The 23,874-nt window shown below is 44.6% G+C and overlaps 1 protein-coding gene across 1 annotated transcript in view; it reads right to left on the bottom strand.

Moving 5' to 3' along the window:
• trpc4b (transient receptor potential cation channel, subfamily C, member 4b) overlaps positions 1-23,874 on the bottom strand; it is a 243,411-nt gene that overhangs the window by 34,766 nt on the left and 184,771 nt on the right. The window contains exons 4-5 of the mRNA XM_085999399.1: positions 20,922-21,258; positions 14,080-14,219 (exon numbers count right to left, since the gene is read on the bottom strand). Coding sequence (XP_085855525.1) covers positions 14,080-14,219; positions 20,922-21,258 — 477 coding nt within the window. The remainder of the gene's footprint in view (positions 1-14,079; positions 14,220-20,921; positions 21,259-23,874) is intronic.

A 23,874-nucleotide genomic window follows, 5' to 3' on the forward strand; every position in this document is an offset into this window, starting at 1 on the left:
TGAGCGACCATGCCGACATACAGTTTACAGGAGAAAGGGATGGAGGCCCGCACATCTCTACAGACGCAAACACTTCGTATAACATGCCACAAGTTGCCAACCAAGGTCAAAGCAGACGGCGTGCCTCGAGCCGCAGAGTCTCCGCCAGCAGAACGGAAGACACGGTGCAAAGGAATAGGACGCCGAATAGAGAAAGTCGGAGGCAAATCCCCTCTCGGTCCCTTGAGACCCCCAACAGAGCCCCCAGCCAAGGCAACCCTGGCACAGGTCCCAGCACCTACGACCTCGCCAAATACCTTGCACGCACCCAGCTGGTGACTTCGGGGTTAATCAAGTTTGATGACAGGCCAGAGAATTATCGGGCTTGGAAGTCCTGCTTCCACGATGCCATATCGGGCTTAGACCTGTCGGCAGGAGAAGAGCTCGGCCTCCTTATCAAATGGCTCGGCCCAGAGTCCGCCGGACAGGCCTGCAGGATAAAAGCGGCCAATGTGGGACAGCTGCCAGAGGGGTTGAAGAAGGCTTGGGTGAGGCTGGAAGAAAGCTACGGCTCGCCCGAAGCCATTGAAAGGGCTCTCTTTGACAGGTTGGCGAACTTTCCGAGGTTGACGAGTAAGGAACCCCAGAAGCTCCGCGACCTTGGAGATCTGCTGTCGGAACTCGAAGCCGCAAAGCAGGACGGCTACCTACCCGGTCTATCGTACTTAGACACTTCCAGGGGGGTAACTCCCATCATTGAGAAGCTTCCATTTAACCTGCAGGAGAAGTGGATAACGTTTGGATCAAAGTTCAAGCTAAAGCACAACGTGGCGTTCCCACCATTCTCTGCGTTTGTTAAATTCATCCGTAAAGAAGCCAAAGCCAGGAACGACCCCAGCTTCAACTTCTTCTCCTCTCAACCAGCACTTGCCAGAAGAGACAAGTTCGACAGACATGGAAAGACACCAATATCTGTCCACAAAATGCAAGTGTCCTCAACTGAGCACACAAAGACTCAGAAGAAACCTGAAGATATGAGCAAACAATGCCCTATCCATAACAAGCCCCATCCTTTAAAGAAGTGCAGAGGCTTCAGGGAGATGTCCCTGGAAGATCGGAAACAATATCTTAAAGAGAACTCTATATGTTTCAGGTGCTGCTCGTCCACGAGCCATCTCGCCAAGAACTGCAAGGTGGATGCAAAATGCACTGAATGTGAAAGTGATCGACACGTTTCAGCACTACACCCAGGCCCAGCTCCTTGGAAGTCAGAAACGCCTCCTCCCGCATCAGAGCACGGCGGGGAGAGAGAGGGAGCTGCTGGTACGGAGATTACATCCAGGTGCACCGAGGTGTGTGGAGAAGGAGTGAGCGCAAGAGCATGCTCCAAGATATGCCTCGTTAATGTGTACCCTGCAGGATGTCGCCAGGAATCTGAAAAGATGTATGCCATACTAGATGAACAAAGCAATCGTTCTCTAGCAAGATCCGAGTTCTTCAACATCTTCAAGATCAAAGGAAGTCCGTCGCCTTACACGCTGAAGACGTGTGCTGGACTTTCAGAGACAGCCGGCAGGAGGGCCTGCGGTTACGTTGTTGAGTCAGTCGACGGGAAGATTAGTCTCCCCCTTCCTACACTCATCGAATGTAATCAAGTCCCCGACAACCGTTCCGAGATTCCCACTCCGAATGCAGCTCGTCATCACCGTCATCTGAGACGCATTGCAGACGAGATCCCACCTCTTGACCCAGATGCAAGCATACTTCTGTTGTTGGGAAGAGACATCCTGAGGGTACATAAGATAAGGGAGCAGATCAACGGTCCACATGACGCCCCTTTCGCCCAAAGGCTAGACCTCGGCTGGGTCGTTGTTGGAGATGTGTGCCTCAAGGGCGCTCACAAGCCATCTCAGGTGAGCACACTCAAGACTTCCATCTTGGAGAATGGTCGTACAAGCTACCTTACCCCATGCAGTAGTCAGATCCGAGTGACAGAGAAGTTCAGTCATACGGCTCAGCCTCAGAACCCCCCAGCGCTGATCTCCGCAGACAGCACACAGATGATGCTCACTGGAGAGAACCCGGGTCAGTCAGTCTTCTGTCGCACCGCCAACGACCACAAACTTGCTCCATCGATCGATGACATGAGGTTCCTCCAGATTATGGACAATGAGGTCTCTCGTGACAGCTCTAACAGCTGGGTTGCACCCTTACCCTTCCGGAACCCCAGACGACGGCTGCCAGACAACAGGGGTTGTGCCTATAATCGTCTTAACTCACTCCGTCGCACACTAGAGAAGAAGCCAGAAATGAAAGCACACTTCCTAGAATTTGTCAAGAAAATGCTTGTCAACGATCATGCAGAGATAGCTCCTCCACTCCAGGAAGGCCAAGAGTGTTGGTACCTCCCTTCCTTCGGAGTCTATCACCCCAAAAAGCCGGAACAGATCCGCATGGTGTTTGACTCCAGTGCACCATATCAGGGAGTCTCTCTCAACGACGTACTCCTCACAGGGCCCGATCTTAACAATAGCCTCTTGGGAGTGCTCATGAGATTCAGGAAAGAGCCCGTCGCCATCACTGCCGATATCCAGCACATGTTTCATTGCTTCGTGGTGAGAGAAGACCACAGAGACTTCCTCCGCTTCCTGTGGTATCGGGACAATGACCCTAATAGAGACATTGTGGACTACAGAATGCGTGTCCATGTCTTTGGGAATAGCCCATCCCCTGCTGTCGCCATATACAGACTAAGGAGGGCTGCCAAGGAAGAAGACGACGACTTTGGCAGTGATGTGAGAGGGTTCATCGAACGAGAGTTCTACGTCGATGACGCACTGAAGTCATTCCCGACCGAAGCAGAGGCCATCAGTACCCTCGGACGAGCCCAGGAACTACTTGCACTATCCAACCTCAGGCTGCATAAGATAGCCTCTAACAGACCAGCAGTGATGGAGGCATTCCCCCCTTAAGATCGTGCTAAGGACGTCAAGGACCTAGACCTCTTCACTGATGACCTCCCCCTACAGCGTAGCCTAGGGGTGTCGTGGAACATAGCAACAGACACGTTCACGTTCCAAGTCCTAGACGCCAAGAAACCCTTCACACGTAGAGGAGTGCTCTCTACAGTCAACAGCCTATACGACCCTCTTGGCTTCTTAGCCCCTGTCACCATACAAGGCAGGCTGCTCCTCAGGGAACTCTCCACACGCGCTGAAGAGTGGGGTTCACCTCTCCCTGAAGAGATGGAAGCAGAGTGGGACAGATGGAGAGACTCACTCCAAGACTTACAGGAGATCCGAATACCTCGCTGCTATTCATCTTTCTCTCCCTTAAATGCCCAATTCAAAGAGCTTTGTGTCTTTGCAGACGCATCCGCTAAGGCCATTGCAAGTGTGGCTTATCTGAAGGTCACCACTCAAGAAGGACAAAGCAAAATCGGCTTCGTCTTTGGAAAGGCCAAGTTGGCGCCCCAGCCAGACCTCACCATACCCAGATTGGAACTGTGCGCAGCAGTATTAGCAGTTGAGATTGCAGAGTTCATAAAAGACGAGATTGATCTGAAGTTCGACAGCATCACATATTATATAGACAGCAAAGTGGTGCTAGGATACATCCATAACCAAAGTAGACGGTTTTACGTATACGTGAACAATAGAGTCCAACGTATTCGACAGTCCACGTCCCCCGACCAGTGGAAGTACGTCCCTACAGACCTGAACCCAGCTGACCATGGGTCTAGATCTGTAACAGCGTCCCTACTCAGTAGCACGACTTGGCTGTCAGGACCTGCTTTTCTTCAAGATCCGTTCCCACACTTCTCCAAAATCAACGAGTCATTCGACCTACTCAACCCTGTTTCTGACTGCGAGATACGCCCACAGGTAACAGCGAACGTTACTCAAATCTGTAAGAACCTGATGAGCACCAAATGCTTCGAGCGTTTCTCCAAATGGAACACTCTCATAAAGACGATAGCACGCCTAACCCATATAGCTCATACCTTCTCCCAGCCTACGCAAGGGAGTAACTGCCATGGGTGGCACATCTGTTGGAAGAGTCCCTCTGAAGAGGAGCTCAAGAGAGCCACAATCCTTGTGATAAAGAGTGTCCAACATGAGTGTTATTCAGAAGAGTTGAAGTGCATAGCAGCAGAACACAACCTACCCCCTCACAGCAGTCTACAGAAGCTGCATCCCATCGTCGACACCGACGGCCTTCTCAGAGTTGGGGGACGCATATCGCAGTCTCAACTAGGAACGAATGCAACCAACCCCATTCTCATTCCAGGTCATCATCATATGGCCATTCTGCTCATGCGTTACCATCATGAGGCCGTGAAGCACCAGGGCAGACATTTCACTGAAGGTGCCATCAGAGCAGACGGCCTCTGGTTGGTTGGAGCTAAGAGATGTATCAGCGGCACGCTTTTCAAATGTGTCACCTGCAAGGAACTCCGTGGGAAGACGGAGCACCAACAGATGGCAGAACTGCCAGCCGAGCGGCTACAAGTAGCACCAGCTTTCACCTACGTAGGCGTCGATGTCTTCGGACCATGGGACGTGGTCTCACGCCGCACCAGAGGAGGGCACGCCAACAGCAAAAGGTGGGCGGTGATGTTCTCATGTATGTCCACAAGAGCTGTACATATCGAAGTCATAGAAACGATGGGCGCCTCCAGCTTCATAAACGCTCTGAGAAGGTTTTTCTCAATTAGAGGCCCGGCAAAGCAAATACGCTCAGATTGCGGCACAAACTTTGTTGGCGCCTGCAGAGAGCTGAAGATGGATGGATCTAGTTCCAGCTCTCAGAGGGTGGAGAAGTATCTCCAAGAGCAGAAATGTACCTGGGTATTCAACCCACCTCACTCATCCCACATGGGCGGCGCATGGGAGCGTATGATCGGCATTGCCCGCCGTATCCTCGACTGCATGTTTCTCCAAGGTAGATCGTCGTGCCTCACACATGAGGTCTTGACCACACTGATGGCTGAGGTCACCGCTGTGATGAATACAAGGCCCCTCATTCCTGTATCTTCAGACCCAGAATCGCCCCTCATCCTCACTCCGGCCATGCTTTTGACCCAGAAGACAGGCGTTCCCCCTTGTCCTCCAGGAGAGTTTGGGGAAGGAGAACTCTTCAAGGAAGAATGGAAACGAGTCCAGAGTCTGGCAGACACGTTTTGGAACAGGTGGCGAAGGGAGTACCTCAACACACTACAGAGCCGAAGCAAGTGGCAGGACAAGAGGCCGGATCTCAAAGAAGGAGATGTTGTCTTGATGAGGGACAATCAGGTAAAAAGGAATGAGTGGCCTATGGCTATCATCGTGAACTCCCATCCCAGCCAGGACAGGAGAGTGAGAAAGGTGGACTTGAGAGTCATCAAAGAAGGAACAGCGAAGGTCTTCTCTTGGCCCGCCTCTGAGGTGGTTCTTCTTTTGTTGCCAGAGGACTCCAGTGACAAGTACAGTTCGGACTATGTGGAGTCGTTAATGACCCCAGACGGGGAGTGTTCTGGACCGATGGACATTTTTACATGCAATAGCACCCTCTGGTGGCGGTTATTGTGTTAACAGTTTATAAGCTGGAAAGGTCATCTGTTCCTTCCTGTGTGAGGTCATTTGACCTTTGTTCCTTTCTTCCTGTGAGCGGTCATTTGACCTTCTTACCTTTCTTCCTGTTGACCCCAGGAAGCAGTTTTGCCAGGAAGAACCTGACTTGAGTAATGGAGAATTTGTTATGAGAAGTTCCACTTACAATCTAATGTAATCTGACTTCATATGTTAGGCCAAACGCAATATCTGTGAGTATCTTTAGTTCTTAGCATAATAGCAATGTTGTCAGAGTAATATTTTGATAATACTATGTTTATAAAAGGTTAATATTTAATAGTTACAGAAGTTAGTTCAAATGTTAGTTAGTTATACAATTAGTCTATTCTACTGTTGTAAATATGTTTGTATCTTGTGTAATATCGAATGTGTAGTACTCAGTTTATGTACAAAACATACTTTGTCTTTGTTTACAGTTTCACAAATTTGTTCAAGTAAAAGCTTCAAAACAGCAACCGCTTCAGGAAGAATTATTATGAATAGAATGTTTAACTTGCTGGATAACTAGATAGGAGCACGTCTAGCGCGGCCAGTACAATGTTGATAAACAAATTTAGGTTAAAATTTCATTAATATAACAATGAAGTGTGATCTAGATCCTTATTAAAACTTATCGAAACAATCTCAGTTTATTATATACTGAAGGTTAGATTTTCTGAGTACTTGCATGTGGTGAGGTACTTCATATATTGAAGCATGCACCAGAGAATCATGGACCTACTGCGAGGTACGTAGTCGCAGGCAAGAACTTGGAAAGTCTATCCTCAGATCTTGAAACTTTAGTTGTGGTACAAGGTTAGAAACTTAGATGTTGAAATTACACAGTTCTCCTATTTTTGTGCCTAAATCCTACTAAAACTTTTTAACAGCCTATTGAGTCTGACGAGTTATTGATGCTGCTATCAGAAGGTCTGCTTAAAAAAGTCTGGAAAGCTTACATTGTTGTCCTTTGCTCTTCCTTCTCTTGACTTCTATTTTTCTGTTGTCTCGTTATCCTGTTTCTATCACTAGCTTCTCTCCTCTCCCCCTTCACTTGTTTCTCTTTTATCCCCTTGTCATTATTTCAGTCTCCTATTTTTATTCTCCCCTTCACTTTTTTATTTTCATTTGTTTCTCTCACCTTCCAGTTGTTTCCTTTCTCTTTCCTTTCATTTCAGTTTCTCTCACCTTATCTTGTTTGTATATTCCTTGTTGCTCTCCCTCTCCTCCTTAACTCCTGTTTTTCTCTCACTCTCTATTTGATATTTTTCTCTTTCACTCCTGTTTCTTTCCTCTTACTTTATTTCACTTTCCTTTTCCTCTCTCTTCATATCATTTGCATAGGATTACATAGGATATATGGCACAGAAACAGGCCATTCAGCCCAACCAGTCCATGCCGGTGTTTATGCTTCACTCGAGCCTCCTCCCGTCTTTCCTCATCTAAATCTATCAGCATAACCCTCTATTCCCTTTTCACCATATGTTTGTCCAGCCTCCCCTTAAATGTATCTGTACTATTCGCATCAACCACTCCCTGTGGTAGCGAGATCCACATACTTACTTTGGGTAAAGAAGATTCTTCTGAATTCCCTATTGGATTTCTTGGTGACTATCTTATATTGATGGCCTCTAGTTATGCTCTTCCCCACAAATGGAAACATTGGGCTGGATTTTGTCAATGGCAATCTTTTGGAAGCGGGACTGCTGCTTGCCGGTTTTCAATCCCACCTCCATCAACTTCTGGCCAACCAGCGGGACTTCCCCCTGATTGATCTTGTTATGCCCGCCCAGCGGGCTCAGCAGGCCAATCAGGGGCAAGTCACTGACAGAGCACGTCAACATCTGACGTGCCATCTGTCAAGATTTCTTGAAAGAAGAAATGTATGCATTTGACAGCTCTGTGAAGCTGTCAAACACTGACATTCTGTGTAGTTTGATGAGCACTTGTGTTCAGGACTCATCAAACCTTTCAACTTTGCAGAAATCACCTGGCTGTTGGTTCGGAGGATCCAACAACCAGTCTGTGAAATCTACAATGAAGATGTCAGGACTCCGGATCCACAGTGGCTGAAGGCTGTAGGCAGAAACAAGGGTAAGTGAACATTTGATAACACTTAACACTCAGCTTACATACTTACCACTCCACACTTCCACCCATCACTCACCTTTACATCTCACTTTCAGACCCCTCCGACCCCTGCAGACCTCCTTCTCGTCTCCTACACCCTGGCGAGGTTCTCCGAGGTCGGGAAGCCAGCACTTCGGAGCTAAAAATAGGGATAATCCTATTTTCTGCCTGTTAACTACCTGTTAACAGGCAATTAATAGGCTTTAATCCCTTTCTTGACTTGAGGAGACGGGACCCGGGGCAGGATGGCTTCCCACCTCCTGGCAAGAGGGTACAGAGGCAGTTGGGGGCGGGTTTGCCAGCCGCCCCCAAATCCTGCAATTTTACCGGCAGTCCCACCTCCATACCCACCTCCTCGGGGCTGACAAAATCCAGCCCAGACCCTCTGTATCCACTCTATCAGATCCTTTCATAATTTTATAGACCTCTATTAGGTATCCCCTCACCCTTCTTTTTTCAAGAGAAAAGAGACACAGCCTGTTCATCCTTTCCTGATATGTATATCCTCGCATTTCTGGTATCATCCAGTAAATCTTCTCTGCACCCTCTCCAGTGCCTCTATATCCTTTTTACAATATGGCGACCAGAACTGTATGCAGTACTCCAAGTGTGGTCTAACCGATGTTCGATACAGGTTTAGAATATCTTCCTACTTTTCAATTCTATCCCTCTAGAAATAAACCCTAGTGCTTGGTTTGCATTTTTAATGGCCTTTTTTTTAATTCATTGATGGGATGTGGGCGTCGCTGGCTAGGCCTGCATTTAGTGCCCATCCCTAATTGCCCTTGAGAAGATGGTGGTGAGCCGCCTTCTTGAACCGCTGCAGTCCATATGGTGTAGGTACACCCACAATGCTGTTAGGAAGGGAGTTCCAGGATTTTGGCCCAGCGACAGTGAAGGAACGGTGATACAGGTCCAAGTCAGGATGGTGTGTGGCTTGGAGGGGTACTTGGAGGTGGTGGTGTTCCCATGCGCCTGCTGCCCTTGTCCTTCTAGGTGGTAGAGGTTGCGGGTTTGGAAGGTGCTGTTGAAGGAGCTTTGGCGAGTTGCTGCAGTGCATCTTGTAGATGGTACACACTGCAGCCACAGTGCGCCGGTGGTGGAGGGAGTGAATGTTGAAGGTGGTGGATGGAGTGCCAATCAAGCGGGCTGCTTTATCCTGAATGGTGTCGAGCTTGTTGGAGCTGCACTCATCCAGGCAAGTGGAGAGTATTCCATCACACTCCTGGCTTGTGCCTTGTAGATGGTGGAAAGGCTTTGGGGAGTCAGGAGGTGAGACACTCGCCACAGAATTCCCAGCCTCTGGCCTGCTCTTGTAGCCACAGTATTTATATGGCTTTAATCCCTTGCTAACCTGTGGTGCAACTTTTAGTGATTTGTGTATTTGTACTCTGATATTCCTTTGTTCCTCTACCCCACCTAGACTCCCACCCTCCAAGTGATAAGTGACCTCCCTCTTTTTCCTACCAAAATGTAATACCTCACATTTGTCTGTGTTGAACTTCATTTGCCAATTACTTGCCTATTCTGCAAGTTTATTAATGTCTTCCTGTAATTTGTTGCAGTCCTCCTCAGTATTGACTATCCCCCAAGATTTGGTATCATTCGCAAATTTAGAAATTGTGTTTTTGATTCCAAAGTCTAAATCGTTAATGTAAATTGTGAACAGCAGTGGTCCCAGCACTGATCCTTGTGGAACACCACTACCTACCTTCTGCCGCTGTGAATAGCTAACCTTTACTCCCAGCCTCTGCTTTGTCTTGAAGCCAGCTAGCAATCCATTCTGCTACTTATCCCCTGACTCTGCATTCTCTGACCTTATTCATTAGTCTATTATGGGGTACCTTATTGAAGGCCTTTTGAAAATTTAGATAAATTACATCTACTGCATTACCATTGTCTACTCTCTCTGTTACTTCTTCAAAAAATTCAATAAGTTGGGTCAAGCAAGATTTTCCCTTTGAAATCCATGCTGACTATTTATTAATATACTTTTAATTTCTAGATGTTCTTCTATTCTCTTCTTTGGTAGGGATTCCATTATTGTTCCTACCACCGATGTTAAGCTGACTGGTCTATAATTCCCTGAACATGTTCTATCCCCCTTCTTAAATATAGGTATTATGTTAGCTATCCGCCAGTCCTCTGGCACTACACCTTTTTCGAACGAATTATTAAATATGCGTAGTAATGCCTCTGCTATCTCTTCCCTAGATTATTTTAAAATGCGTGGATGCAATCCATCCGGACCTGGGGTTTTATCCTCTTTGAGTATGATTAGTTCATTTAATATATCCCCTTTTTTAAATTTTAAATGCACTTAGCTCATTACTCATCTCAACATCCAATGTCATGTCCACCTGTTCTATCTCCCTGGTAAATACCGAAGTGAAATAATAATTTAATATTTCTGCCATCTCCCTATCGTTACCTGTGGTATTGTGTTGTCTATCCCTTAATGGCCCTATTCCCATTCCAACCTTCCTTTTTTTATTGATGTGCCTGTAAAATATTTTACTATTTTGTTTTATGTTCCTTGATAATTTAACTTCATAGTTCCTCTTTGCCTTCGTAATTGTTTTTTTTTACTTTTCTCCTAATCCCTTCATATTCTCTCTTATCATGCACTCCTCTGCTGTCTATATACTTAATGTATGCCTCTTTCCTTACCCTCAATTGTTTCCTTATGTCTTTATTTATCCATGGAGTCTCATTAGTGTTTAGTTTGTTCTTTTCTTTCAGCAGAATATATTTTTCCTGCACTCTGTTGAACACCATTTTAAATGTTTCCCATTGTCATTCTACATCGTTGTTTGCCAATATTGTTGCCCATTTTATTTTCCCAAGTTCTATTCTCAGCCCCTCAAAATCAGCTTTTCTCCAATCTACAGGAAACTCTTTTTTTACTGGCACCTAAATAACCGGAAATCTCTCTTAACCAGCAAAATTCAGGAGTAGGTTCAGGTAGGTTTTACTTCATATTAGTGGCCGTGTAACCGGGGTTCCTGGATCTGTGGCTGTGTAACTGGGGTTCCTGCACCTGTTGCCATGCAACAGGGATGCCTGGATCTGTGGCTGTGTATGGGGCTCTCGTACCATAGTAAGTATACCTCTCTGTAATCCAGACTTTTTGATCAACCAGCACCACGCTGGTCCTGTCGGTGCCAGATAAAAAAGAGTTTCCTGTATTAACTTGGTTTTTGTCATTCTTCTGTCCTTCTCTATTATCATCTTAAACATATTATATTATGGTCACTATTGCCTATATGTTCCCCTACTTTTACTTCTCTGATCTGCTCTGGCTCATTCCCCATAACTAGATCCAATAGTGTTACATCTCTTATCTGCTCTGGCTCATTTCTTTCTTGTCACCTATTACCTAATGCTCCTTGAGCAAACCAAAATCATACTTGAGCAGTTTTGTGGAGTTGAATTTTTTAAAATACTTATTTGCAGTTGTAAACCTTGCTAGAATCAGTATTTTCATTCAATTGCAGCGATGTATTATACATAGATACATAGATACATAGAAGATAGGAGCAGGAGTAGGCCATTCGGCCCTTCGTGCCTGCTCCGCCATTCGATGAGATCATGGCTGATCCTTTAATTCAGTATCCCGTCCCCGCCTTCTCTCCGTAACCCTTAACCCCTTTTGCCCGTAGAAATATATCTAATTCCCTCTTAAATATATTTAATGAGCTGGCGTACACTGCCCTCTGTGGCAATGAGTTCCACAGGTTCACCACTCTCTGAGTGAAGAAATTCCCCCTCATCTCTGTCCTAAATGGTTTAGCCCTTATCCTTAAATTATGTCCTCTAGTTCTGTTCTCACCCGCCAAGGGAAACATTCCTTCTGCATCCAGTCTGTCTAGACCTGTCAGAATTTTATACACTTCTATGAGGTCCCCTCTCAATCTTCTAAACTCCAGTGTGTACATCCCTAAACTACATAGTCTCTCCTCATAGGTCATTCCCGCCATTCCTGGTATCAGCCTGGTGAATCGCCGCTGCACCCCCTCCATGGCAAGAACATCCTTCCTCAGATGAGGCGACCAAAACTGTACACAGTACTCGAGGTGTGGTCTCACCAGTGCCCTGTACAGCTGCAGCAAGGTATCCCTGTTCCTGTATTCTAACCCTTTTGCTATGAAGGCCAGCATACCGTTTGCCTTCTTGACCGCCTGTTGCACCTGCATGCTCGCCTTCAGTGACTGGTGTACAAGAACACCCAGGTCTCTCTGTACTTCCCCCTCTCCCAATCTATTGCCATTTAAATAATAATTTGCCCTCCCGTTCCTGCACCCAAGGTGGATAACTTCGCACTTGTCCACATTATAGTGCATCTGCCATTTATCCGCCCAATCGCCCAGTCTGTCCAAATCGCTCTGGAGCTTCCTGGTCTCTTCCTCTGAGCCCACCCCCCCTCCTAGTTTAGTGTCGTCTGCAAATTTGGAAATGCTGCATCCGACTCCCTGATCCAGGTCATTAATGTAAATTGTGAACAGCTGGGGGCCCAGGACAGATCCCTGTGGTACCCCACTTGTTACTGCCTGCCATTCAGAAAATGAGCCGTTTATTCCAACTCTCTGTTTTCTATCTGACAGCCAGTTCCCTATCCACGCCAAAACTTTCCCCTTTATCCCATGAGCCTCAATTTTCCATGCTAATCTTTTATGTGGGACCTTATCGAAGGCCTTTTGGAAGTCCAGGTACACCACATCTACTGGCTCTCCCCCATCTATTCTACCAGTTACTCCCTCAAAAAATTCCAATAGATTAGTCAAGCACGATTTACCCTTTGTAAATCCATGTTGACTCTGTCCTATCCTGTCCCCATTTGCTAAGTGCTCCGCTATTTCATCCTTAATGATGGACTCCAGCATTTTGCCCACAACTGATGTAAGGCTTACAGGTCTGTAATTACCTGCTTTTTCCCTACCCCCCTTTTTGAATAGTGGGGTAACGTTAGCTACCCTCCAATCCATCGGCACTGTTCCCGAGTCTAATGAATTCTGAAAAATCATCCTTAGTGCATCCGCTATCTCTAGGGCCACCTCCTTCAGTACCCTAGGATGCATGTTATCAGGCCCTGGGGATTTGTCCACCTTCAATCCCTTTAGCTTCCTTAACACCATATCCTTAGAGATATTGATTTGCGTCAGTTCCTCCTTTGCCAATGTCCCTATTTTTCCCGATATCCCAGGGAGGTTTTTTGTGTCTTCCTTCGTAAAGACTGACCCAAAGTATGCATTTAGTTGATCTGCCATTTCCTTATTTCCCATTATATATTCCCCCGTATCTGACTGCAATGGACCAACTTTGGTTTTCACCAGTCTTTTCCTTTTGATATACTTATAAAAGCTTTTGGAGTTAGTTTTTATATTTTCCGCCAGCTTGTTTTCGTAAGCTATTTTGCCCCTCTTGATTATGCCCTTTGCCCTCCTTTGCTCTATCTTAAACTGTTCCCAATCTTCCGCTCTGGCGCTTTTTTTGGCTATTTTATACACCCTATCTTTGGATTTTATGCTGTCTCTAATTTCCCCTGTTATCCACGGTTGAGTCACCTTTTTAGATTTCCTTTTATGCCAGATTGGTATAAACAATTTTTGCAATTTTGTCATTCTATCTTTAAATGTTTGCCATTGTTTATCTACCTCCAGTCCTCCCAGGAACGTTGTCCAATCAGACCTACTCAGTTCCCGTCTCATGGCATCATAATTCCCCTTGTTTAAATTCAGGACCTTAGTCTCTGAGTCAATTTCTTCGCTCTCCATTTCGAGTGAGAAATCGATCATGTTATGATCGCTCTGACCCAAGGGTCCCCGTACAACAAGATTACTGATTAGTCCCTTCTCATTGCACAGTACCCAGTCCAATATAGCCTGTTCCCGAGTTGGTTCCTCGACATATTGATCCAGATAACCATCCCTCAAACACTCAAGGAATTCCTCCTCCTCATTATTTTTACTGATTAGGCTAGTCCAATCTATATGTAAGTTAAAGTCACCTATGATGACAGCTGTGCTCTTATTGCACGCTTCTCTAATTTCCCTCGTGATGCCCTCCCTAACCTCTATTTTACTATTTGGAGGCCTATATACCACTCCTATTAATGTTTTTCGCCCCTCGCTATTTCTTAGCTCCACCCATATAGATTCTGTATTAACTGAGTTAATATCCTTCCTTTCAATTGCATTTATCCCCTCTTTTACTAGCAATGCTACCCCTCCTCCCTTTCTTTTTTGTCGATCCTTCCTAAATACTGAATACCCCTGTATGTTAAGCTCCCAGCCCTGCTCTATTATTTGTCTATTGAGGTTTTTGCTCAGTTGCAATGTTCTGGTGCTGAGAAGAATGGGAGGAGTAGAAAAGGAATTACCTTAACAAAAGCAACAATTTTAAGAGAAATTGTTGCTAGGTATAAAGAATTCATTACAAAATCCATCAGGTTCCACCAGTCGTGTATGTAATCCTGAAGTCCACCGTCCCACATTTGCTTTATTTCACCCCAAATGAAACCTGTTGCCAAAAAAAGAAAGGCATCAGAAAATGCACTCATAAATATTCTTAAAAAGTAAAAATATCAGTGTTAATATGTTTGTAGTTACTCCAGGAAAACAAGAAATTCAGAATTGGGAAAAGACCCAGCAATTTGCCCCTTTTTGATTGATTCAGACTCATATTCCTGCCTTCTCACTTTATCTTTCTATCTGCTTGAAATTTCTCAAATTATAAGAAAAGACAACAAAATCCTATTTATAGTAAGTTATTTAAGAAGCAGTTTTTTCTGCCAGTGCAATATTATGAGCAGACTCAGTAAATCTAAAATTGTGGACTGGTTAAAAAAAAATCAAACACACATGAACTTATTGTGATAGGACATAATGGATGAAAATGCTATTAATTTTAAGAACAGGGGTTAGATTTTGGTCTTCACTGTTTTCTGGTAATTTGGTGGCGCAGAGTGCATGCCAATTATAAAACCCTTCTGATTTTCATTCCACTGATATCAATGAAATGAAAATCAGTTGGATTCTATAACAGGCGGTCGATCCGCACCGACAGGTGGTGAAGGAGAAAATCCATCCCAATATATTTTCAGCGTGCCATGCTAGAATTTTATGGTGTGTTATTTTGAAGCATTTTAGTTAGACACATTTTATTTGCAAAAATATAATATAATCAGTTTTAAATTAATTTTATAACTGGCATTTTTATAATCATGTCATTTTGCTTTGTGAATAGTCTCTGCTGTTAAAATGGAAGTGTTCCCACACAACTGTGAGAGGCTCCCAGCCATTTAATCTGCATATTAGAGAAAGTGTACCTCTGTGTCTTTAAATATACCACTCAACGTTTCTGTATTTTACATTATTTTGAAAGATAATTTATTAACCGAATTTGGTCTGCAAGAAAAAGAAAGGTGCATTTATATAGTGCCTTTCACAATCTCAGGACATCCTGAAGTGCTTTACAGCTAATGAAACACTTTTTTTTAAAGTGTTGCTTTTGTTAAGGTAATTCCTTTTCTACTCCTCCCATTCTTCTGCTGTTGTAATGTAGGAAATGTGGCAGCCAATTTGTGCACAGCTGGCATCCATAAACAGCAATGAGATAATGACCAGATAATCTGTTTCTGGTGATATTGGTTGAGGGATAAATATTGGCCAGGACACCTGGGCTAACTCCCCTGCTCTACTTCAAATAATGCCATGGGATCTTTAACATCCACCTGAGAGAGAGCAGATGAGGTCTCAGTTTAATGTCTCACCCAAAAGACAGCACCTCCAACAGTGCAGCTCTCCCTCAGCACTGCACTGGAGTGTCAGACTAGATTTTTGTGCTCCAGTCTCTGGAGTGGGACTTGAACCCACAACCTTCTGACTCAGAGGCCTACTGAGCCACAGGATACAAAGCATCCATTAAATTCATGGGTAGATGCATCAACATATCTTTAGTTCACACATCAGTTTAAGTTTGGTGTCTTACATTGCATTTAAAGCAATTGTATCTAACCCAACTCTCAATCATGTGGGTGAGACAGGAGATGGAGTGAGGTATAATATGTGGCCAGTCTCCTTCATCCAACTATAGGCCTGTGACAATACCAGTATATGGTCTTGATACGATGGGGTAATTTTTACAAGTGCACATCGGCAGTGAACATGCATTGAAGTCAATGGACAGAAAGCATAATTTTCTTGATGTGTGCTGGCAAAGGAAATGAGCCTAAAAATATTTCACTATGTATAAATGGTACAGTTGTCAAGAGAGAAGAAACAAGTATAAAAACAGCTTTGGATAACTACAGACATCCTGATAGTAGTTATGTAATGGGGGGGGATGTATAATTAGGGAGATCGGGGAATCATGGAGCAACAACAATGTGGTTATAATTGGAGATTTTAATTTCCACATAGCCTGGGAGAAGCAGAACAGCTCAAGCAGTAAATGTATTGAATTTCTAGAATGTCTTTGAGACAGCTTTTTAGAAAAATGTTTTAGAACGGCCAAGGGAACAAGCCATACTAGATTTAGTGATGAGAAACGAACCAGAATTAGTTAATAATCTGATGGTAAAGTGCATCTTGCAAATAGTGACCATAATATGATTACATTTAATATTAGGTTTGAGAGGGAGAAACACAAAGCAAGGTTTTAAATTTAAGTAAGGCAAACTTCAGAGGGATGAAAAATGAATTAACTGCAGTAAACTGGGTTGAACTCTTAATGGGTAAATGTACATACAAACAGTGGGAAGTATTCAAAGAAGTTTTTGGTATGATACAAAACCAGTGCATACCCCTAAAAGGCAAAGGCTCCACTTGTGTAGTTAAGCAACCATGGCAAACAAATATCAAGCCAAAAGAAAAGGCTTACACAAATGCAAGGAAAAGTGGAAATATAGCTGACTGGGAGAGCTATAAAAAAGCAACAATGAAATACAAAGAAAGTACTAAGTGGTGAAAAAAGGAAATATAAAAAAAACTTGCAAGGGATATCAAAGCTAACAGCAAAATATTTTATATTAAGAGAAAGAGAGTGGTAAAGGGGAATGTGAGCCCATTGAAGGCAGATGCAGGCAAGACTATAAAGGACAATATGGAAATGGCAGATTTGTTAAATGAGTACCTTGTATCCGTTTTCACAGTGAAGGAAGAGGACAAAATACCAGCAGTACAAGGGAACCTAAAAATAAGTCAAGGGGAGGAACTTAGTGGATTTAATATAAGTAAATAAACGGTAATGTAGAAAGTAATGGGACTTAAGATAGACAAATTGCCAGGACTTGATGGTTTCCCCCCAGAATATTGAAAGAAATAGGTGAGGAAATTGCAGGTGTGTCAATCATAATTTTCCAATGCTCTCTAGCTTCAGGAATTGTGCCTTTGGATTGGAAAATTGTAAATATCAATCCATACCTAAGAAGGGAGGGATGGAAAAAACAGGTAATGACAAACCCGTCACTTTAACAGCAGTTGTGAGGAAGTTACTGGAATCTATCATCAGAGACGAGTGACTGAGCACTGGGACAAGGATGAACTGATTAAAGATAATCAGCATGGATTTGTGAAGAGTAGGTCATATTTGACTGATCTAGCTGCATTTCTTGAGAAGGTCACTAGCATGGTGGGTAGGAGAATGTCAATGGATGTTGTTTATATAGACTTCCAGAAGGCATTTAATAAGCCAAGAGATTATTAGCAAAAATGTAAGCGCACAGAACTGGAGGCAACTTTGTGACATGGGTTGGCAATTGGTTGGGAGGTAGGAGACAGAGAGTAGGGATAAAGGGAATGTACTCTGATTGATAGGATGTGACAAGTGGTGTTCCCTAGGGATTTGCACTGGGGCACTGGCTTTTCAACGTATATGTCAATGACTTAGATGAAGGAATAAAGAGTTGTATATCCAAGTTTGCAGTTGACACTAAGTTAGGTGACACAATAAGTTGTGTGGATGGGAAGAGGAAGTTACAAAGGTACATAGACAGACTAAGTGACAGGGCAAAACTATGGAGAATCTGTAAACAGATAATTACTATTGATTAATTTGTTACAAAACTTAATGGTTAAACATGACTGGTATTTAAGGCTTGGAAATTACACAGTGGTAATAGTACATGAGCACTTAACATGGCCACATAAAATTTTGGTCTGCTATTTCAGTACAGCACCAATGCATTCAAAACAAATGGGTTAACGGCTCCAGGAAAATAGCAGACAACGGACTTTCATATGAAAATGATAAGTTTTGTGCACTAATATTTCCCAGAGTTATTTCTAGACCTGTGCTAATTAATGATTGTTTCCAACAACTATCAAGAAATATCATGGCCTATAAATTTGGCTGCTCGGCGCCCGTTTTTCAGGTGCTAACTGTCCTACCAAGCCCCACTTCGGCAGTCAGGAAGCGCACACACATTTATGGCCAGAAGTGCGCCACCCGGCATATTGGGAAAAAATAGGCGTCTGGGGCCCATGCCTGAAACAGACATTAGGGTGTTTGCATATGCAAATAAGGGGCCTAGCGCCTCTTTGAGGCCCCTATTCAAGATTCAAGATTGACTTTCCTGAGGCAGCCCACCCCAGTTCCAGCTGCACTCGGTAAAACCAGACTTTGGGACCACCTGCTACTGACAAGGTAAGTTTTTCACATTTACTTACCTGAATGTGGAGCTGATAGGAGCACTCCTGCCCTTCCCGACCTCACATTCAAAGAATGCTTGCCACCGCACCCAACCCCCCTGATCGTCGCCATTTCTGATCTCACCATTCCCCACCCCCGGCCTCTGATCCCAATCCCCGATCCTCCCCCTGCCCTCTGATCCCTCCCCTGTGGCTCCCATTTCCCACCCGGCTTCCGATCCTGACCCCGATCCTCCCCATGGCCTCAGATTCCTCCTCCACAGCTCCTGTTTCCCACCCCGAACTCCGATCCTTCTCCCCAGGCCTTCGATACCCGCTGGCCTCCTATCCTTCCTTCCTGGCTTCACTTACCTGAGGGCCGCAACACAACAGCAGCCTGATCTTGGTCTTGTTTTCGCTGGCTGGCTGTTCTCGCCACGCCGGCTCCATTGTAATGAGGCCTGAGGCCCAATGTCGGGTGCGCCTCGGGCCTCACCATTCAGGTGCTGTGCCTAAAAATGGGTGCCCCTGAATTTCTAGGCCCAGGTTTTTAAACAGATGTCAGCTCATACTGTGTGACAATAAATTGTTGAAATGAAATGAAAAAAACTATAAACAAAAGTACATCTGGCTCAGCCTCATCTTATTGGCATGACAAGGGTAAATTTTGAATGGGTGCTCCTGGCAGGCGATGCTTCATGCTCGGAACATGAATTTATAACATTTATCATAGAGCCTCAGTTTGTATCCATCATCGCAGCTAATTTACCTTAATTCCATTGTAGCCTTTAATAATAATGTCCTTCAGCATAATCCAGATGCAGGTCAATGTTACCTGCACTGTGCCCACTGTGTGATTGATAATGTTTTAAAATCTGTCCCCCGTAATGTTTACATCCTGCAGTGCTCTGTCTTGTACAATAAATTATATATTCAATATAAGGAAAAATATGGTACGAACAAGATATGTGACTCAGGACTAAGGACAGCTAAAACTTGCACTTTCAGAGCTTCTTATTCAACCAGTTGATTTTTTCTATTGAATTACATAGAAAGTTGAAGCAGGCTGTATTGGTGTGTATCCTCCAGACATGCCAATAGTTCTAATCCCAAGTGCTCACCCTGTTTCCATATCCCTGTATCCGCTTTTCCTTCTACCACAAAGCTAACCTAACTAATTTAACTTTCCAGCTCCAAATTCAAAATTCCTATGTTCTCCTTTCCTCTCCTGGAATTGATAATTTGCTAAAGTGGGTATTCTTCATGCGTGAGCCCGAACAATGTCTGTGACTGTGAACGTTTGCAGGCTCTTCAATCTTGGAGGGAACTCACAGCTGAGGTAACTGGATAGTGATCAGTAGCAAGAATCCTGGCTAATTTATCCTCTGCTTAAACTGGGTTACTTGTATTGTTCCTAATCTCCGCATGGCTGTGATCAGCTAACTCACCAAAGGCCTGAAAGGGCCAAAAACCCATGGCCCAATCGTGCCAGAGTAAATGCTGGGATGTGCCCACCCCATTTCTCTGGCACCGGGAGTAAGTGGAAAATTATATCATTTAATGGATGGGTGCCCACCCAATTAGGGTGTATCTCGGGCACCGACCAAAGGGGAGAGTCCAGGAATCCTGGCATAAGCTGGTTGCACCAGGTTTTGGGAATACCCCATCAATCTGCTTTATAAGGGAGCTAAAGATGAAATAATACATTTTAACCTATTCAGGGCCAATTCCAGGTCTGGGCTCCCAGCTGGGCCCCACTTCTACCATTTGGCAAACTTTCGTTTGGTGTACTGCAACCAATGTTCTGCAGGCCAGGAACACGGGAGTTCCCATCCTGGAGTCCCAGGACTTGTCCCCTCCCATGCTGTTGGCCTTGCTTGGGGTGATTAGAGACTCTACCATTTACCAAGGCGGGGAAGACCAGGATATATACCCCATGCACTCCTGCTGAAGTATAGATCCACACGTGCTTTTTACCCTCTCGTACCTCACCCAAAAGGCCATTCTTCATGTGTAAACCTAGCTGGTTTTGGCATGGTATTCGACTGTGGTACACATCACAGCTCAACAAGATTCTGTACTCATCTGAGGTTCACACATTGAAACTAACTCAGCACAGGGCAGGAATTGAACCTGGGACTTTTTGGTCTGCATGAAATGGGTTACTTACACTCTGTCTAACACTCAACTGAGCCATCAGGTATTCTATATTTCAACTTGGTTTTAAAAATTGAATACAACTTATGCAGTAAACTAATGGCTTTACATGCATTCTTCTGTTCTTGCTAAATCTTGTTTTTAAAGTTGGTTCTGTGGTTTATCTAAAGCATTCATTTAAGCATAATGCAGTTTATAGATTATTTTGAATACACTGAAATGCAACATAATTCTAAAGCTCCCAAACTCTGACTCCCCAACTGTTTTCAAATTGCTTGTGTCGCTGGCATACATTACTAGCAATGCGTATATTCCACAAAAACTACACAAAACAATACGATATTATATGCACGATAATTACATTTAAGCTATTACTGCATGGTGATCATTATAGTGTTTGCATTTACATATTGATTGTTACATACAAATAAGTTACCTAGCACCCAGGGCAGTATCATCCATTCAACAATGGTTGGTGGAGGGCCTTGCATGTTTAAATCTGTCCGATCAATGTGTTGGGATGCCAACAGCAGCATGAAGAGAAAAGTCAAGTACGATGCAGTGTGACAGATAAACTTAATAAATGGTTTTCTAATAAAAAGGCCTAATGTGCTTTTCGGTGCCATCAAGTAGCACACAGAAAAGATTGGAAATAATAGTCCGATGCTGATGCAGGTTATGAATTTAACGATCCAGTTTCGCCGTCTCCAGCCAGGAAATTCGTCGTACCAGCGGGAAGCCAGGAGCTGCTGACAGTTTGGCTGGGCAACAAACTGGAAGACAAGACAAGAATTATAATTTTTTTTAAAATGCAGAGAAAATTAATGCACAAGAAAAAGTACTGAGAAGGATAAAGTAAAATTCACTAAAAAATCAACTTCCTTCAGCACAAGTCGGTTAATGTGTAAACCAGTATACTAGTTGTACCATATATTTCACAGTTTTAAATATGCACTTGTCTACAATTGAATTTTACAATGAATCAGTTTCACTCCCTCCCCCCACACCCGCAATACTTTCCCCATCTCTCTTGAAGGCAGTGACTCATGCTAGGATACAGTTCCACTGGCACAGGTATCCCTGCAATAAGTGGCTATTCTTAATGCGGGATTCCAGCCAATGAGTATTAGCACTCTATTCAATCATGGAGGGGTTCACAGCTAAGTCCAGTCCTGTCTTTATCCAAGATCCACCCACATGTAACTCCCTGCATTGGATTGTGATCAGCTGTGAAGTGTTCCCCCCCGCCCCCCTCCTTAGCACAGGGACATGGATACTTGTAATATTCACACTGCTGTCCTGGTTAAAATCAACTCAGCAGAAACTAGTACTGAACCTGGGACCATGTGGCTCCATGCCACACCAGGAAGTCTATATACCCACTGATGCATTGGGTGAGCTACAATGGACCAAACTTTTTATAGGGTGGAGTGAGAATTCCACTGGTCAATATCTGTAGCAACATTGCAAATGTTTAAGTAAAAGTTGCCCATTTGGTACTTTTCCTCAAAATTTAATTTGGATAGAAATACTAAATAGAGGTAATCCCCATATGCACATTTGCAATATTGCTACATATAGTGACCAGAGGAATATCCATCTCAATAGGACAACATAACTATATAAGGCGTATCGAGGTTTTAAGCAACAAATGTCAGTCTCAGGTAGGGTGTTTTACTGGTAATGCAGCGCAGAGATCATGGGCTGGATTTCCTCAGCGGTGTCGGGATAGTGGCAGGATAGCTGTTTGCCAGGTTCCAGTCCCGCTCCCGGCTGCAGCTGCTCTGTCAAAGTGATATTCCCTTGATTGGCCTTGTTAAGTACGCTTTGCGGGCTTCCTGGCCAATTAACAGGAAGTGGGTCTGATGACGTCATTTGATGACGTGTCATCAGCCAGTTTCCTTAAAGGGACCACGGTCACATTGAGTTTGACAGTTGTTCTTCTGTCACGTGTTTGACAGCATTGAGGTGCCGTAAACACTGACAAGCACTGCACAAAGGCGGATGGTTGCATCCAGGCTCTCCAATGACTCCCTCCATAGGCTTATGGAGGGAGTCACAGCACGCAGGGAGGTTCTCTTCGCTTCCAAGGGCGGAAGAGACCTCCCCAGGACACCAACGCAGCCTGGTTGCACATTGCACAGGAGGGCAAAAGCAGGGATGTCGTCAGGCGTTCCTGGCTGTGGTGGCACCAACCTTTCAATGATCTCAGTGGATCACGAAATGTTACTGCAAAGCCACACTCAAACTCACCCTGATGTGCCACTCAACACATCCCCATCACTCTGCCTTCCATACCTTTCTCCTGCACATCCTTACTCACACCAATTTACCTTGCACCTCCACCCATCCCTCTCTATCTACATTATCAGTTCCCCATCTCACTAGCCACCCCTCACACTCACCCTCATCCTACTGCAAGCATACCAACTAACAAAACACAAGGGTAGGCACTCGAGAGGTTTAGCCAATGTCCATGTGAAGTTTCTGGTAATGTGTTGTCATACAGTGAAACCTTTATTTTCAACACTTCACCTTATTGGACAGATCTGTGTGCACCTTGAGAAGTGTCTTACTGAGTTCCAGTGAATGTTGAGACATAATGTCCTCTGCCTGCCCCCGCCCCCACTGCCCCCCCCCCACCCCGCTATAGTGATGAGTGTGAATGGAATGGCTTGGACATTAAAGGGATGCTTCACGGTGCTGGTGTGGGATGGTGTCAACCTGGCGCATCATGTGGCAGCCAGGGTTTACAGCATCAAGTGAAGTAAATCTGACCATGGTGATGCCATCACTGGCCTCCCGGGCAGCAATGTGGTCGGGTGCTGATGCCCTGTGTCCTGTGCAGCATCAGGTGATGGCGGAGAAGATTGGTGTTGGTGCTGCTGGTGTGCCTGGTGATGTTGGGGCTGAGCGTGGAAGGAATCAGAGGAGCAAGGTGAGATAGTTTCTAGGGCACTGATGTTGCTGCAATAGATGGCAACTGCAGGTGAGATGACAGAAGCGATCTGTCAATAGTGAGAGAGGTTGGTCCAATGAGGTGGCACTGGACATACAGTTGGCTCTAAACACTTGCCAGCTAAAGAAATCTCTCTGTCTTACAAATGCAGTAACCAACAGTTTCTGCGCTCTGAAACTGACCATCTGCAATATGGCATCTTTTAAACCACTTCTGCTGCTGTCAGCTTATCAGATACATCAGAGCAGACTCAACTCACGCCAGGGTGAGCTGGCGTGTTCCCTGAGCAGCAGGTAACCTGTGGGGGAGTACGTAAAATTGGAAGGAAGCCTCAAAATACCATTAAATTGGCTGTTAACAAGCCATTTAATGATCTCAATTGCCTCCCCCGCTGCTTGGTGTTGGGTCAGTTCTCCGCTGACAGACCAGA

The sequence above is a fragment of the Somniosus microcephalus genome, chromosome 10 (assembly GCF_052327205.1).
Source record: "Somniosus microcephalus isolate GS21.2 chromosome 10, FLI_Smic_1.0, whole genome shotgun sequence".
NCBI lineage: Eukaryota > Metazoa > Chordata > Chondrichthyes > Squaliformes > Somniosidae > Somniosus > Somniosus microcephalus.